The 14,901-nt window shown below is 53.5% G+C and overlaps 1 protein-coding gene across 3 annotated transcripts in view; it reads right to left on the bottom strand.

The window, feature by feature from the left end:
- The window catches only part of ryk (receptor like tyrosine kinase), a 33,775-nt gene that overhangs the window by 7,194 nt on the left and 11,680 nt on the right, over nt 1-14,901 (bottom strand). The window contains exons 2-13 of one of the 3 annotated variants that reach the window (XM_062450996.1): nt 13,751-13,872; nt 13,572-13,671; nt 13,255-13,386; nt 12,995-13,057; nt 12,776-12,917; nt 10,900-11,000; nt 9,235-9,318; nt 7,261-7,386; nt 5,205-5,291; nt 4,435-4,504; nt 3,092-3,224; nt 971-1,080 (exon numbers count right to left, since the gene is read on the bottom strand). In XM_062450996.1, the coding sequence (XP_062306980.1) occupies nt 971-1,080; nt 3,092-3,224; nt 4,435-4,504; nt 5,205-5,291; nt 7,261-7,386; nt 9,235-9,318; nt 10,900-11,000; nt 12,776-12,917; nt 12,995-13,057; nt 13,255-13,386; nt 13,572-13,671; nt 13,751-13,872 (1,270 nt within the window). The remainder of the gene's footprint in view (nt 1-970; nt 1,081-3,091; nt 3,225-4,434; nt 4,505-5,204; nt 5,292-7,260; nt 7,387-9,234; nt 9,319-10,899; nt 11,001-12,775; nt 12,918-12,994; nt 13,058-13,254; nt 13,387-13,571; nt 13,672-13,750; nt 13,873-14,901) is intronic. The other 2 variants (XM_062450997.1, XM_062450998.1) reach the window with 2 other exon arrangements.

Here is a 14,901-nt window from a genome sequence, read left to right as displayed (position 1 = left end):
CCAGTGTGGAGCAGAGTACTCACACACACTCACACACACACCCCCAGTGTGAAGCAGAGTACTCACACTCACACACACACCTCCAGTGTGGAGCAGAGTACTCACACACACACACACACACACCCCCAGTGTGGAGCAGAGTACTCACACACACACACACACACACCCCCAGTGTGAAGCAGAGTACTCACACACACACACACCCCCAGTGTGGAGCAGAGTACTCACACACACTCACACACACACCCCCAGTGTGAAGCAGAGTACTCACACACACACACACACACACCCAGTGTGGAGCAGAGTACTCACACACACTCACACACACACCCCCAGTGTGAAGCAGAGTACTCACACACACACACACCCCCAGTGTGGAGCAGAGTACTCACACACACTCACACACCCCCAGTGTGAAGCAGAGTACTCACACACACACACACACACACCCCCAGTGTGGAGCAGAGTACTCACACACACACACACACACACCCCCAGTGTGGAGCAGAGTACTCACACACACACACCCCCACACACCCCCAGTGTGGAGCAGAGTACTCACACACACTCACACACACACCCCCAGTGTGAAGCAGAGTACTCACACACACACACACACACACACACCCCCAGTGTGGAGCAGAGTACTCACACACACACACACACACACCCCCAGTGTGGAGCAGAGTACTCACACACACACACACACACACCCCCAGTGTGGAGCAGAGTACTCACACACACACACACACACACACACACACCCCCAGTGTGGAGCAGAGTACTCACACACACAACACACACACACAGTACTCACACACACACACACACAGTACTCACACACACACACACCCCCCCAGTGTGGAGCAGAGTACTCACACACACAACACACACACACAGTACTCACACACACACACACAGTACTCACACACACACACACAGTACTCACACACACACACACAGTACTCACACACAGTTCCGTGCAGCCAGGTCCTTGTGGATGACTTCTCTACGGGCGAGGTAGCTCATCCCACAGGAGATCTGGATGGCCATGTGGACCAGGTCCTGCTGGGAGATAGCCTGACACACACACACAGGAGAGGATGAGGGATTGGCAGACAGGACTAAGGACAGTGAAGGGACACCACTTATTAATTCTAGAGCGGGAGAGTTGGGGAGGAGGGGGGATCTATGAAACACTCCAATCTGTGTCATAATAATAATAATACGTTCTCAAGGAAAAAGGACTCAAGTTGCATTAATGAAACCCTTCTGATCTGACAGCCAGGTGTCTGGTGTGGAAGCTGTCTGGAGACAGAACAGCAGCCAGGTGGAACAGGACCAGGGACACACAAGGCCCAGGGAGCAGGCTTCTGTCTCACCCCCTCCTGTCTCACCCTCACACCTGGAGAGACAGAGGAACAGGAGGGTTGTCCTTTCTCTGAAATCCAGTTAATGATGTTTGAGAAGTTGTTCCTGTGCCAGACAGTAATGCCATGTTCTGCCTATACCTCCCAGGCACTCTGCCCACCTGCTAATGGTATACCACTGATTTACGACCGCCTGTTTATTGCAACATCGTAAAAAAACACAAACAAAACCTTTATGAGTATGTCTCTGTCAGGTTCTAAAGTATATAATAACATGACTTGGGATTCAAAAGGAGGGGTGTTCCCTGAAACTTGACTGAAAAAGGGTTTCTTCACTGCGACCGATCGGCAAGCTTCGTCTTGCGATGAGAATGTGAGACTTCTGTTTCTCCTCAGTCCTGCTCCGATCCTCCGTGGGGCTGGGGAGGGAGAGCCTGAAGCCTGATTGGTTGGATCTCCAGTAGGGTTCCTCCAGAGAGCCAAGTGGATCAAAGCAACCCTGAGGTTAGTCGGCACAAAAGCCTGCCTGTTTTTCTGTAGCACAGAGAGTCCCTGCCTTAAGCCGGAGCTTATAGAGACTTCGTTAAACCCACCCGATAATCACACTTCTGAAGGATGCGTTTGTTTGCTGTCAATGGATGCCTACTGCTGTAAAACACAAATTGTTCCATATAAAAAAAATGAACGAGTCTTTGTTTAAGATGTTGCATATAGATTTAGAGCACTGAGATTCTTGGCGAGCCGACACAAGCACTGAATGGTGTGTTAGTGTGTTATAACTTGACACAAAACAATTACTGCTCTGCAGTACTGAAAAAGTGGAGGATCCTGATGTGATCTGTTGGGCAAGGGTGGAGGTTAGGACAGGTGTTGGAGCTCAGGTTAGGACAGGTGGGTTGTCAAGGTTACCTGTGGGTTGTCAAGGTTACCTGTGGGTTGTTAGGTGGCCACCTATGGGTTGTAAAGGTTACCTGTGGGTTGTCAAGGTTACCTGTGGGTTGTTAGGTGACCACCTATGTGTTGTAAAGGTTACCTGTGGGTTGTTAGGTGACCACCTATGTGTTGTAAAGGTTACCTGTGGGTTGTCAAGGTTACCTGTGGGTTGTTAGGTGACCACCTATGTGTTGTAAAGGTTACCTGTGGGTTGTTAGGTGACCACCTATGTGTTGTAAAGGTTACCTGTGGGTTGTCAAGGTTACCTGTGGGTTGTTAGGTGACCACCTATGTGTTGTAAAGGTTACCTGTGGGTTGTCAAGGTTACCTGTGGGTTGTTAGGTGACCACCTATGTGTTGTAAAGGTTACCTGTGGGTTGTCAAGGTTACCTGTGGGTTGTTAGGTGACCACCTATGTGTTGTAAAGGTTACCTGTGGGTTGTTAGGTGACCACCTATGTGTTGTAAAGATTACCTGTGGGTTGTCAAGGTTACCTGTGGGTTGTTAGGTGACCACCTATGTGTTGTCAAGGTTACCTGTGGGTTGTTAGGTGACCACCTATGTGTTGTAAAGGTTACCAGTGGGTTGTTAGGTGACCACCTATGTGTTGTCAAGGTTACCTGTGGGTTGTTAGGTGACCACCTATGTGTTGTAAAGGTTACCTGTGGGTTGTTAGGTGACCACCTATGTGTTGTAAAGGTTACCTGTGAGTTGTTAGGTGACCACCTATGTGTTGTCAAGGTTACCTGTGGGTTGTTAGGTGACCACCTATGTGTTGTCAAGGTTACCTGGGGGTTGTTGGCCTCGGCCAGCTTGCACTGGCGCAGGAACAGCTTGAGGTTGCCCCAGTTCATGAAGGGTAGCAGCACCAGGGGCGCCTCACCCTCCTCAGTGCACACCTGACAGATGGGCAGCAAGTTCCTGCAGACACACACACACACTGCTGTACACACACTGCTGTACACACACTGAAAGAGGGTGTGTGTGAGTGAATGAGTAAGTGAGTGAGTGATACACTGAGGACCCTGCATGGCATCACAGGCACACTGCTGAACACTGAGGATGTTAGCTGCATTACTGCAACACGTCACCGCCCGCAAACATGACACACAGCTGACAACTTGTGTGTGTGTGTGTGTGTGTGGGGGTGTGTCTAGGACATGTGTAGCGCAAACAGGGAAAACATTTCATGTGCTTTGGTTTCGTATTCATGTGGAACCAGTCTGACGTTCACACTTCTCAGTGTGATGTTCACACCTCTCACAGTGTGATCTGACATTGTCTGTCGTGTGCTAAACAGTCTGACACATGGGGAGGGGGTCAGAGGGGGTCAGTAGAGGTCACTTAGAGGAACGACCACTAAGCCCCCCCAAGACCTGGCAGTGGTGGGTAAGAATATGATCACTCAGAACTACACTTGCAAAATCATAACAGCGATGTCACGAAATGTTATGATTAGCCTGAGAAGACATCATCAGATGATGTCTTCTCAATGTCTTTTTCAATGTTGTGAAAACAAAGAAGGTTTCAACACTAGTGCCTCTGCTCTAGGGATTAGTGTTGTTAAGAGCGCGTACACCTGCAAGACCAGGGCCCAACGATTGGCTAGTTAATATCAGGCCATTGTGATTGGCTAGTAAAAGACCACATCTGCTGTTTGAGTTTGTAAAAGTTCCAAGATGAATGAGAGGGAGTTCTTTTGGAGCGATTCCTGGTTAGTCAGTAACTAACCAGTGGAGGCAGGAGGCAGGGTGACTCACCTGTGGAGGCAGGAGGCAGGGTGTGGAGGCAGGAGGCAGGGTGACTAACCTGTGGACGCAGGAGGCAGGGTGTGGAGGCAGGAGGCAGGGTGACTCACCTGTGGAGGCAGGAGGCAGGGTGTGGAGGCAGGATGACTCACCTGTGGAGGCAGGAGGCAGGGTGTGGAGGCAGGAGGCAGGGTGACTCACCTGTGGAGGCAGGAGGCAGGGTGTGGAGGCAGGGTGACTAACCTGTGGAGGCAGGAGGCAGGGTGTGGAGGCAGGGTGACTCACCTGTGGAGGCAGGAGGCAGGGTGTGGAGGCAGGAGGCAGGGTGACTCACCTGTGGAGGCAGGAGGCAGGGTGTGGAGGCAGGAGGCAGGGTGACTCACCTGTGGTGCAGGCCACGCAGCTTGCAGCTCTCTGTCAACATCATGGTGAGCTGCACCTCTGAGGCGTGATCTGAGGAACACAGGAAGAGTTAGAGGAACAGCAACACAGGCAGCAGGACAGCTATAGTCATCCCCGCTCGACCACAACCCTGACCCTGAGGTTCCTGTGGACCAGCCCTGAGTGGAGTGGAGGTCACATCTCTCCACACTTATATCTTCTCGGACTGGAAACCCTAACTCCTGCCATGCTCTCAGAACGGCGGCGATAAGCTCTGTCAGCAGCTCTCGCCGTCGCTCAGCGCTTATGGGAACCCAGTATCACTTCCTGCCCAGGGCCTAGCGAACAGGAAGTGGAGAACTTGACAAGGCCGAGGCAATGCATGAATGCATTGTTCCCTGCCTGGCACCTCGCCCCTGGCACCTCGCCCCCGCCCTGGGTAAACATGAGTGGCCGCAGGTTCAAAGGTCAGCTGGCACGGGCAGCGCTGGACTGACCGGCGGCCATGAGGACAAGCTGCTCCTGCACCTTCTGTTCCCACAGAAAACGTCAACCCTGACAACCCTCCCTGACAACGCTCCCTGACAACGCTCCCTGACAACGCTCCCTGACAACCTGTTCATGCTCCAAGCGTACGGTAGGTTGCCTGCGAATAGGGAGAGGGGAATCTATCACTGTAACCGTTGAGCACAGGGGGGTTTGGTGTGCACCCGATGACAGCTATTCTGCCGAGGAAGCGCTGCATGGTGAGATGAGAGGATGGATAGCTTACCTTTCACCGTCTTCACAAAGACCGGCTTCTCCTTGCAGGGGTCTCTCTCGTCCAGGAGCACTCCGTGGAAGATCCGCCCAAACGTCCCTGAGACAGAGGAGGTTTATTTTCTTTCTTTAAGAGGAAAAGGGCAAGGGGGCGGAAGACAGTTCCTCGTTCACAGAATACGTCTTGCGTGGCGTCACACTGACGGGAACTACAGCAGACAGCTTTCTCTGAAGCAGAGAAGGGAGTTTCACAAAGGAGAAGTTGTAACACCTCAGAGGTGGCAAAACACAGACCGGCCCTCGACTCCAACCCACTCAATACAGTTTGTCTTTCTTCTGTAGTCCTGCTGTCACCATGAACAACCATGGCTTCAAATCTTGAGGAAATTGTGTGACTCACTTGACCGTAGACCTTGTCCTCTGGAGTCAGAGGTCGCTCTGGATAAGAGCGTCTGCTCTGGATAAGAGCGTCTGCTAAATGACTAAATGTCCTACAGTGACGAGAAAAGCTGAAGCTCTCTGTGTCTGTTATGGGACGGATAAGTGTGTAGCATGTAAGCTGAGGCCTTATCACAGTGGCCTGGGTTCGAATCCGGCCTCTGTCTCTCTCTGTCTCTCTCTGTCTCTCTCTGTCTCTCTCTGTCTCTCTCTGTCTCTCTCTGTCTCTCTCTGTCTCTCTCTGTCTCTCTCTCTCACACCTCCATCAGAGAGCGAGAGAGAGAGTCATTGAGGTGTGAGGTAACTTTGTGGTAAAACAAATGTAGGAGGTGTTCCAGTTGCTTTGGCAAAAACAACTCTCCTTGCACAAGGCACGGCTGATAAGGTGAGGCCTGCAGCTCAGGATCAGGATCCTAACTGTTAGCCAGAGCACAGCACAGATCCCTCTCACAACAAGCATGACGCGACTCTCTGCTGACTGCTACAGGGCAACATGTTACTCATTCATCATTTACACTCTAACCAAACACTGACAATGAGTTGTGACTGAGGAATAGAAGAGCTGGGGTTGGGGACAGAACCAGAGCAGGATTGAGCCTGCTCTGGTTCTGCGCTCCGAAACCAAAAGGAACATCCTGTCTTCCATACAGCCAGTGACCGGAGCAGAGAGGCAACTGGGGGGCGAGGAGGAGAGGAGGAAGAGAGGAGGAGGAGGGGCGAGGAGGAGGAGGGGAGAGGAGGAGGAGGGGAGGAGGAGGGGAGAGGAGGAGGGGAGAGGAGGAGGAGGGGAGAGGAGGAGGGGGGAGCTGGAGGTGGAGAGAAGGAGGGGGCAGACAAAGAGGAGAGGAGCGGAGGACAGAGGGGACTGGAGCCAGCATTTGCTCAGGAGCGTGAGAGTGGAGAAAGGCGATTACTGCAGCAGCCCGTTGTGTCAACACTTCCTCTACAGGCAACCAGACAGGGGGGAGAGGAGGGGAGGCGAGAGGGAGGCCTGGAGGGAGAGAGGAGGGAAGCCAAAGGGGAGAGAAGGAGGCATGGGGGGAGAGATGGTAAGAGAGGACCATCTCCTTGACCTGTGTTCCCTAATGCTGCCCTCTCCTTCAGTCACAGGACAGGAGCGTGAGCTGCCGTCAGTACAGCAGGCTGGACAAGGATGACCTCTGGCTGCTATGACCACTGCCCAGCCAAGCCTGGATGGGCCTGGCAGGAACACAGGCTGTGATGCTGCTCACATCAGACGTCACACACTTACACATCCTACAAGCTGTGTGTGTGTGTGGAGGGAATGTAGTTCCGTGGAATGAAATTGGACACTCTGTTCTGTGAAATCGTTTACAAAATGTCCAGACCACAGGGGTGATAAATACTGTTCTTTCTCCAATAGAACGACTTAGGAAACTAAGTTTAGAGGCAAACCTGTGAGTGTGTGTTCTAGATGTGTGTATGTTCTAGATGTGTGTGTGTGTTCTAGATGTGTGTGTTCTAGAGGTGTGTGTGTGTTCTAGGTGTGAGTGTGTGTTCTAGGTGTGTGTTCTAGGTGTGTGTTCTAGATGTGTGTGTGTGTGTTCTAGGTGTGTGTGTGTGTGTGTGTGTTCTAGATGTGTGTGTTCTAGGTGTGTGTTGAGCAGTACCTTCATGCAGGACATCCCGTAGTGTGACCCTCTCCCTGGAAATGGCGATGTCTTTGACCTTGGCCTTAGCTTCCATCAAGGTCACACTCCTCAGGTCGTTCTTCTCGATGCGGAGAGACGGGTAGCCTGACACACACACACACACAGTTAGCCACACTCATTCTCTACAACTTCTTCAGAAGTGTTTAACAAAACAAACAAGACGACATATAACAGACATCATTCCATGTGTGTTAGAGAGCGGGCTCGGGAGAGCGGGCTAGGGAGAGCGGGCTCGGGAGAGCGGGCTAGGGAGAGCGGGCTAGGGAGAGCGGGCTCGGGAGAGCGGGCTCGGGAGAGCGGGCTCGGGAGAGCGGTGTTTGGGAGAGCGGTGTTTGGGAGAGCGGTGTTTGGGAGAGCTGTGTGTGAGTCATGGTGTGTTGAAGCCAGGCTGCTGTTTGTCTCAGGTTCAGACGCCTGCACACCTCTCTCTCGCAGGAGGAACACATGGTGGCCTGGTATGCAGTGTTGCATACCAGAACAAGGACATAAACCCCCCGCAACACAGATTACCATGCTAGGTAAACATGAACCTCTTTATATAAACACAGTTAGTGTGTGTATTCACAATATGTCAGCAGGAAAGACAGAACATGCTGTCCGATCATCTCTCCCTCCTCCCTCCTTCTCAGAACCATCTTAACTTTCTTTAGAGTTTCCCTCTGACACACAGTAGCTTGACATCATAACCTTTCATCCTTTTGTCTGTGATATTGAGGGTCGTGGTTAAAATATTCAGCTCACTGTTGCCCCCTAGAGGACAGACTGAAGATCAAACACAGCCATGCAAATCTCATACTGATCAAACTAATTCACACCCAGGACACTACATCCAAAGCTCACCACTGTTAGCCAAAAAACAGGAAATATATCTTCTTAAATGTTGCAACGGGGGATGTAATTAGAATATAGGACAGGTCAGAGTTTACACCAGACACACTGAGGAACAAGATATGGACAGAGATAATGGGTATGGTTTAGCAAAGGAGACACAGGTGAAAGATGAGGGATTCTAAGTTTTAGAGGGATGTTGATAATATATGAATTTAGCTGCAGTTTGTATCTAAAACTATTTACAGAATGGGGCATGGGGTGGGCTGCAGTACTGAGGCCTTACTGCAGAGGCCCAGGCCAGGCTGTACATCCTCACCTCTCTGCCTCTCCTGCCTTACTGCAGAGGCCCAGGCCAGGCTGTATATCCTCACCTCTCTGCCTCTCCTGCCTTACTGCAGAGGCCCAGGCCAGGCTGTATATCCTCACCTCTCTGCCTCTCCTGCCTTACTGCAGAGGCCCGGGCCAGGCTGTATATCCTCACCTCTCTGCCTCTCCTGCCTTACTGCAGAGGCCCAGGCCAGGCTGTATATCCTCACCTCTCTGCCTCTCCTGCCTTACTGCAGAGGCCCAGGCCAGGCTGTATATCCTCACCTCTCTGCCTCTCCTGCTCTTTCTGTCCTTCTAAATACTGTCACCATCACAAGACAGAGAGACAGAGAGAGACAGAGAGAGAGAGAGAGAGAGAGAGAGAGAGAGAGAGAGAGAGAGAGAGAGAGAGAGAGAGAGAGAGAGAGAGAGAGAGAGAGAAGGGTGAGAGAGATGAGAGACGGAGAAAGAGATAGAGAAGAGAGAGAAATAGAGAAGAGAGAGAGATAGAGAAGAGAGAGAGATAGAGAAGAGAGAGATGAGAGAGAGAGGGATGAGAGAAAGATGAGAGAGATAACGTTAAAGAAGAGAGACATGAGAGAGATATAGATAGAGGAGAGAGATATAGATAGAGAAGAGAGATGAGAGAGAGAGAACAGAGAGAGATGACAGAGATAGAGAAGAGAGAGAGATGAGACTGATACAGAGCACTTAAAGCAGCCTTGGTCAGAAGGAGGGCTGTGTCAGGCCTGGGGCCAGGCAACCTGACCCCTGCTGGACAGGAGGGGAACTTACTTCTGGGTTCGTGATCCCCGGAGCTGGGGAAGGAGGAGGATGCGGCTGCAAGCTGGAGCATGGGAGCAGAACCAGGGTGGTGGTCTGATGGTGAGAGGAGGGGGGGAGGAGAGGTGGAGGAGGGAGGGGGGAGGAGGATGAGGGACGGGGGAGGAGAGGTGGAGGAGGGAGGGGGGAGGAGGATGAGGGACGGGGGAGGAGAGGTGGAGGAGGGAGGGGGGAGGAGGAAGGAGGGAGGGGGGGAGGAGAGGTGGAGGGAGGGGGGAGGAGAGGTGGAGGGAGGGGGGAGGAGAGGTGGAGGGAGGGGGGAGGAGGAGGGGAGGGAGGAGAGGTGGAGGAGGGAGGGGGGAGGAGAGGTGGAGGAGGGAGGGGGGAGGAGGAGGGGAGGGAAGGGGGAGGAGAGGTGGAGGGAGGAGGGGGGGATGGGGGGAGGAGAGGTGGAGGAGGGAGGGGGGGAGGAGGAGGGGAGGAGGAGGAGAGGATGAAGGGGGAGAAGAGGGAGAGGAGATGAAGGGAAGGTGGGAGGGAGGGGTGGAGAGCGTGAGAAAGAGGTGCTTCAATGGATAGTTCACCAGAACAACAAGCTGCCTGCCTCGTCCCCTGGAGCTGAAGACCGAGGTGTGTGGACAACGTGCTTCAGAATTTGACTGCAGATAAAGATGTACCAGGTTAAAATCCCCCCTGTACCTCGCTTAATATGTTATTATTATGTGCTACGGTAGTACCATGCACTGCATTCTGGGTATTGTATGACGAGGGGCGGCTGGTCCTCTGGGTGAACTAAACGTCAGGCTGGTGGACTACAAGACCCACAAGACACGGAGGGGGGAGCAGACACACTACAGAAACAGGCTGGGGCGTGAGGCGGGTGACGGCCACTAGATGGCGCTGGCGTGGAATGAAGCGCCCTCTCAGGAGAGAGAGCATGAAGAAGTGGAATGTGGAGGGAAATGGTAAAAACAGCTTGACCTTGTTTATGTAAGCTTATTTAAAGCCTTGCTTATTTTAAACTTTGACTTGACAGTACGGTCTTGTAAGATTTACTGCAAGTTGAAGGCTACCATCTCACACACACTCCAACACTGACCTCCACAGGAGGATCAAGATTATTACAGTTGGCTCTAATACCAAGAGCTTTTAGCATCAGAAAAGAAACACTGTCATACATGGCCACACACAAGATTCATGATTGTTATTATAAAAAAAAGACTATAAATGACCTTCTGGCAGAAGCATCTTTCTCATGTCTGTCTCATAACACGCACACGCACGAACGCACGCGCGCGCGCACACACACACACACACACACACACACACACACACACACACACACACACACACACACACACACACACACACACACACACACACACACACACACACACACACACACACACACACACACACACACGGGGAGCAGGACACTGCCCCAGGAACTACATCCTGTTTATAGCGACCTTCTGATTCCTGTTAGGCTAATTAGATCCCCCACAGCCACTTATCCAGCACAGCCCTGGAATGCTCGTCAGGGACTGAGGAGAAACAGGAAGGAAGACAAGATGGAACTCATGTTCACAACTTGACCAGTGTCCAGCAGTAGGCTAAACACACCTCCTGTTTCACTGTGTATGTGAGACTGTGTGTGTGTGTGTGTGAGCAGCGTACTGGTGACGGGCGTGATGTTGTTGGGGGTGTCGGCCCTCAGGTACTGGGTGGTCTGGGTGGAGGGCTGGGACAGACCCTGGGAGCTGCCACTGTCACTCACACTGGAGGAGAGGAGAGGGGAGAGACAGGAGAGGGGAGGAGGAGAGGAGGAGGAGAGGGGAGGAGAAGAGGGGAGGAGGAGAGGGGAGGAGGAGAGGAGGAGGAGAGGGGAGGAGGAGAGGAGGAGGAGAGAGAGGGGAGGAGAAGAGGGAGGAGAGAGAGGAGAAGAGGGGAGGAGAGGAGGGTGGAGGAGGAGAGGAGAGGAGGAGAGGAGGAGGAGAGGAGGGGAGGAGAGAGAGGAGGAGAAGAGGGGAGGAGAGGAGAGTGGAGGAGGAGAGGAGAGAGAAGAGGGGAGGAGAGTGGAGGAGAGAGAGGAGGGGAGGAGAAGAGGGGAGGAGAAGAGGGGAGGAGAGTGGAGGAGGGGAGAGGAGGAGAGGAGAGAGTAAAGAGAGAGATAAAAAGATTGTTTTGATCAATACAGGTAAAAATAATGAATCACCTGCCTTCAAACAGTTCTACCAATCTGGCGTTATAATATTTATCAGACATCTCCAACATGTCCTGACCAGCCATCCTGACTGTTAGCAGCATCAAACCCAGCAATGAGACAGTCCTCCCTGTGCTTCTTAGCTTCAGGCCCCAAGATCAGCCCTGCTTCCCAAAGGAGCTCACACAAGCAGCGTGTGATCAAATCAAATCTGATATAATCAACGTCATTAAAGCAACTCAATTTATCTCATATTGCGTTAAACCAAGTCCTGTGAGGGAGAAGGGGTGTTTGTTCCTGTATGAGAGAAAAGACAAAGTGGAGGATTCACAAGCTGAAGTGACCCTGATTAACACCCGGGCTCTGCTGTGTCTCTGTTGTGTAACAGGAGGAGGTAAGAGGCTGAGGATGTGTGTGTCCACGTGGACACGCTAAGGCTCGATCTAAAGTGAGGGCCGTGTGTGTATGAGGTGTGTGAGAGGTGTGCGTGAGGTGTGTGAGGTGTGCGAGAGGTGTGTGTGAGGTGTGCGTGAGGTGTGTGAGGTGTGTGTGAGGTGTGTGAGGTGTGCGAGAGGTGTGCGTGAGGTGTGTGAGGTGTGCGAGAGGTGTGTGTGAGGTGTGTGAGAGGTGTGCGTGAGGTGTGTGTGAGGTGTGTGAGGTGTGTGTGGTGTGTGTGAGGTGTGTGAGGTGTGTGAGGTGTGTGAGGTGTGTGAGGTGTGTGAGGTGTGTGTGAGGTGTGTGTGAGGTGTGTGAGGTGTGTGAGGTGTGTGTGAGGTGTGTGTGAGGTGTGTGAGGTGTGTGTGAGGTGTGTGTGGTGTGTGAGGTGTGTGTGAGGTGTGTGAGGTGTGTGAGGTGTGTGTGAGGTGTGTGAGGTGTGTGTGAGGTGTGTGAGGTGTGTGTGAGGTGTGTGAGGTGTGTGTGAGGTGTGTGAGGTGTGTGAGGTGTGTGAGGTGTGTGAGGTGTGTGTGAGGTGTGTGAGGTGTGTGTGAGGTGTGTGAGGTGTGTGAGGTGTGTGTGAGGTGTGTGTGAGGTGTGTGAGGTGTGTGAGGTGTGTGAGGTGTGTGTGAGGTGTGTGTGAGGTGTGTGAGGTGTGTGTGAGGTGTGTGTGAGGTGTGTGAGGTGTGTGAGGTGTGTGTGAGGTGTGTGTGAGGTGTGTGAGGTGTGTGTGAGGTGTGTGAGGTGTGTGTGAGGGTGTGTGTGGTGTGTGAGGTGTGTGTGTGAGGTGTGTGAGGTGTGTGTGAGGTGTGTGTGAGTGTGTGGTGTGAGGTGTGTGAGGTGTGTGAGGTGTGTGAGGTGTGTGGTGTGTGAGGTGTGTGAGGTGTGTGAGGTGTGTGTGAGAGCAGGCCTCACCTGTCATCCAGCTCCCCTCTCTTCATGCTGTGCAGGTGCAGCATGGCGAGGACGATGGCCACCAGGAAGATGACAGCGCAGCAGACGCCCACGCTGATGTAGAACACGCGGGTGGATGTGGTAGGGGCTGCCACGCCGTCTACTGGGGTCAGGGGGCAGACTGCTACAGTACAGGGTGGACCGCAGGGTGTGTGTGTGTGTGTGTGAATGGATACTCACTCTCTGGTCTCTGGAGGGTCTTGTTGTTGGAGAGAGCAGGAATCTTAGACTCAGGATCGATCCCTTTTGAAGACGGCCAGAAACACACAGAGGGCCCTCTATCACATCTACTATGACACCAAAATGAATTTGTAATTCATCATCTGTCAAATCTCCCATGGCAGAGCTGTGTTTAAGCAGCATGTGTATCAGGTCCTGTGTGCCAGGCCCTGTGTGCCAGGCGCTGTGTGTATCAGGCGCTGTGTGTCAGGCGTTCTTACTCTTGTAGCACATCTTCCTCCTCCTGAAGGAGAGCAGGGTCACCTGGTCCTCCAGGGACGTCAGATTCAGCTGCACCCTCACCACTGCCTCCCCGTCCACCTTCCCTGAGCAGAACAGGTCCACCCGGAACACTGCACACACACACACACACACACACACGCACACACACACGCGCACACACACACACACGCACACACACGCACACACACACACACACGCGCACACACACACACACGCGCACACACACACACACAGGGGGTGAGGATGAGGATGAGGGGTGCGGGTGAGGAGTGAGGGTGAGGAGGGTGAGGAGTACCTGAGGTGACACGAGGCACCTCTCCCTGACTGGAGATGTTGCTCTGGGGATGGTTCATGGCTGCAGGGTTCTCCACTAGGAAGCCCAGACGATACTCCACCTGCAGCATAGACACTGGCAATTAACCTGTGTGTGTGTGTGAAGGTGTGTGTGTGTGTGTGTGTGTGTGAGAGTCTCACCTTGCTCCTGGAGGACCAGGTGAAGTGCAGGCTGTTGGTGTTGCTGGGTACAGGGAGCACGAAGGAGAGAGCGTAGTTATTAACCACGTCATCCCTGACGTAGTACAGCTCTGCATCCAGACCTGCACACACACACACAGGTGACACAAAGAACCTTCTGGTTAGGAACTAGAACCATGTGGTTATGAAGCAGAACGGTAGAACTGTGCCATTATGAGGTCTCTCTGTCTGGAGCTGACTGGAGATACTGAAACATCAGAGACCTCGACAGACCTGCAAATATCACTCCCATTTCCTATCTGGGGGAAAACTCAGTGCTAACAAAGAGGCTTAAGTGAGGAATGTTTTCCATCAAATACACAAGACTGGAAGGCATCCTCCTCCACCTCTCAACACATCTACACAATCCAGTTCTGTTAACACCACTGGGGCAGGGCTGGGGCAGGGATGGGGCAGGGATGGGGCTGGGGCAGGGATGGGGCAGGGCTGGGGCAGGGCTGGGGCAGGGATGGGGCAGGGCTGGGGCAGGGATGGGGCAGGGCTGGGGCAGGGATGGGGCAGGGCTGGGCCAGGGCAGGGCCGTCAGTTTGGCGTAGCAGAGCTAAGAGATGGGAAAGAATGCCCTCCCTCCCCTCCTCCTGCCCCCTCCCTCCCATCCTCTCCCCTCCTCCTCTTCCCACCTCCCTCCCATCCTCTCCCCTCCTCCTGCCCCCTCCCTCCCATCCTCTCCCCTCCTCCTCTTCCCACCTCCCTCCCATCCTCTCCCCTCCTCCTGCCCCCTCCCTCCCATCCTCTCCCCTCCTCCTGCCCCCTCCCTCCCATCCTCTCCCCTCCTCCTCTTCCCACCTCCCTCCCATCCTCTCCCCTCCTCCTCTTCCCACCTCCCTCCCATCCTCTCCCCTCCTCCTCTTCCCACCTCCCTCCCATCCTCTCCCCTCCTCCTGCCCCCTCCCTCCCATCCTCTCCCCTCCTCCTCTTCCCACCTCCCTCCCATCCTCTCCCCTCCTCCTGCCCCCTCCCTCCCCTCCTCTCCCCTCCTCCTGCCCCCTCCCTCCCCTCCTCTCCCCTCCTCCTGCCCCCTCCCTCCCATCCTCTCCCCTCCTCCTGCCCCCTCCCTCCCATCCTCTCCCCTCCTCCTGCCCCCTCCCTCC

This window comes from Osmerus eperlanus, chromosome 24 (genome assembly GCF_963692335.1).
Source record: "Osmerus eperlanus chromosome 24, fOsmEpe2.1, whole genome shotgun sequence".
Taxonomy (NCBI): domain Eukaryota; kingdom Metazoa; phylum Chordata; class Actinopteri; order Osmeriformes; family Osmeridae; genus Osmerus; species Osmerus eperlanus.
This window is presented reverse-complemented; position numbering and strand designations above follow the sequence as displayed.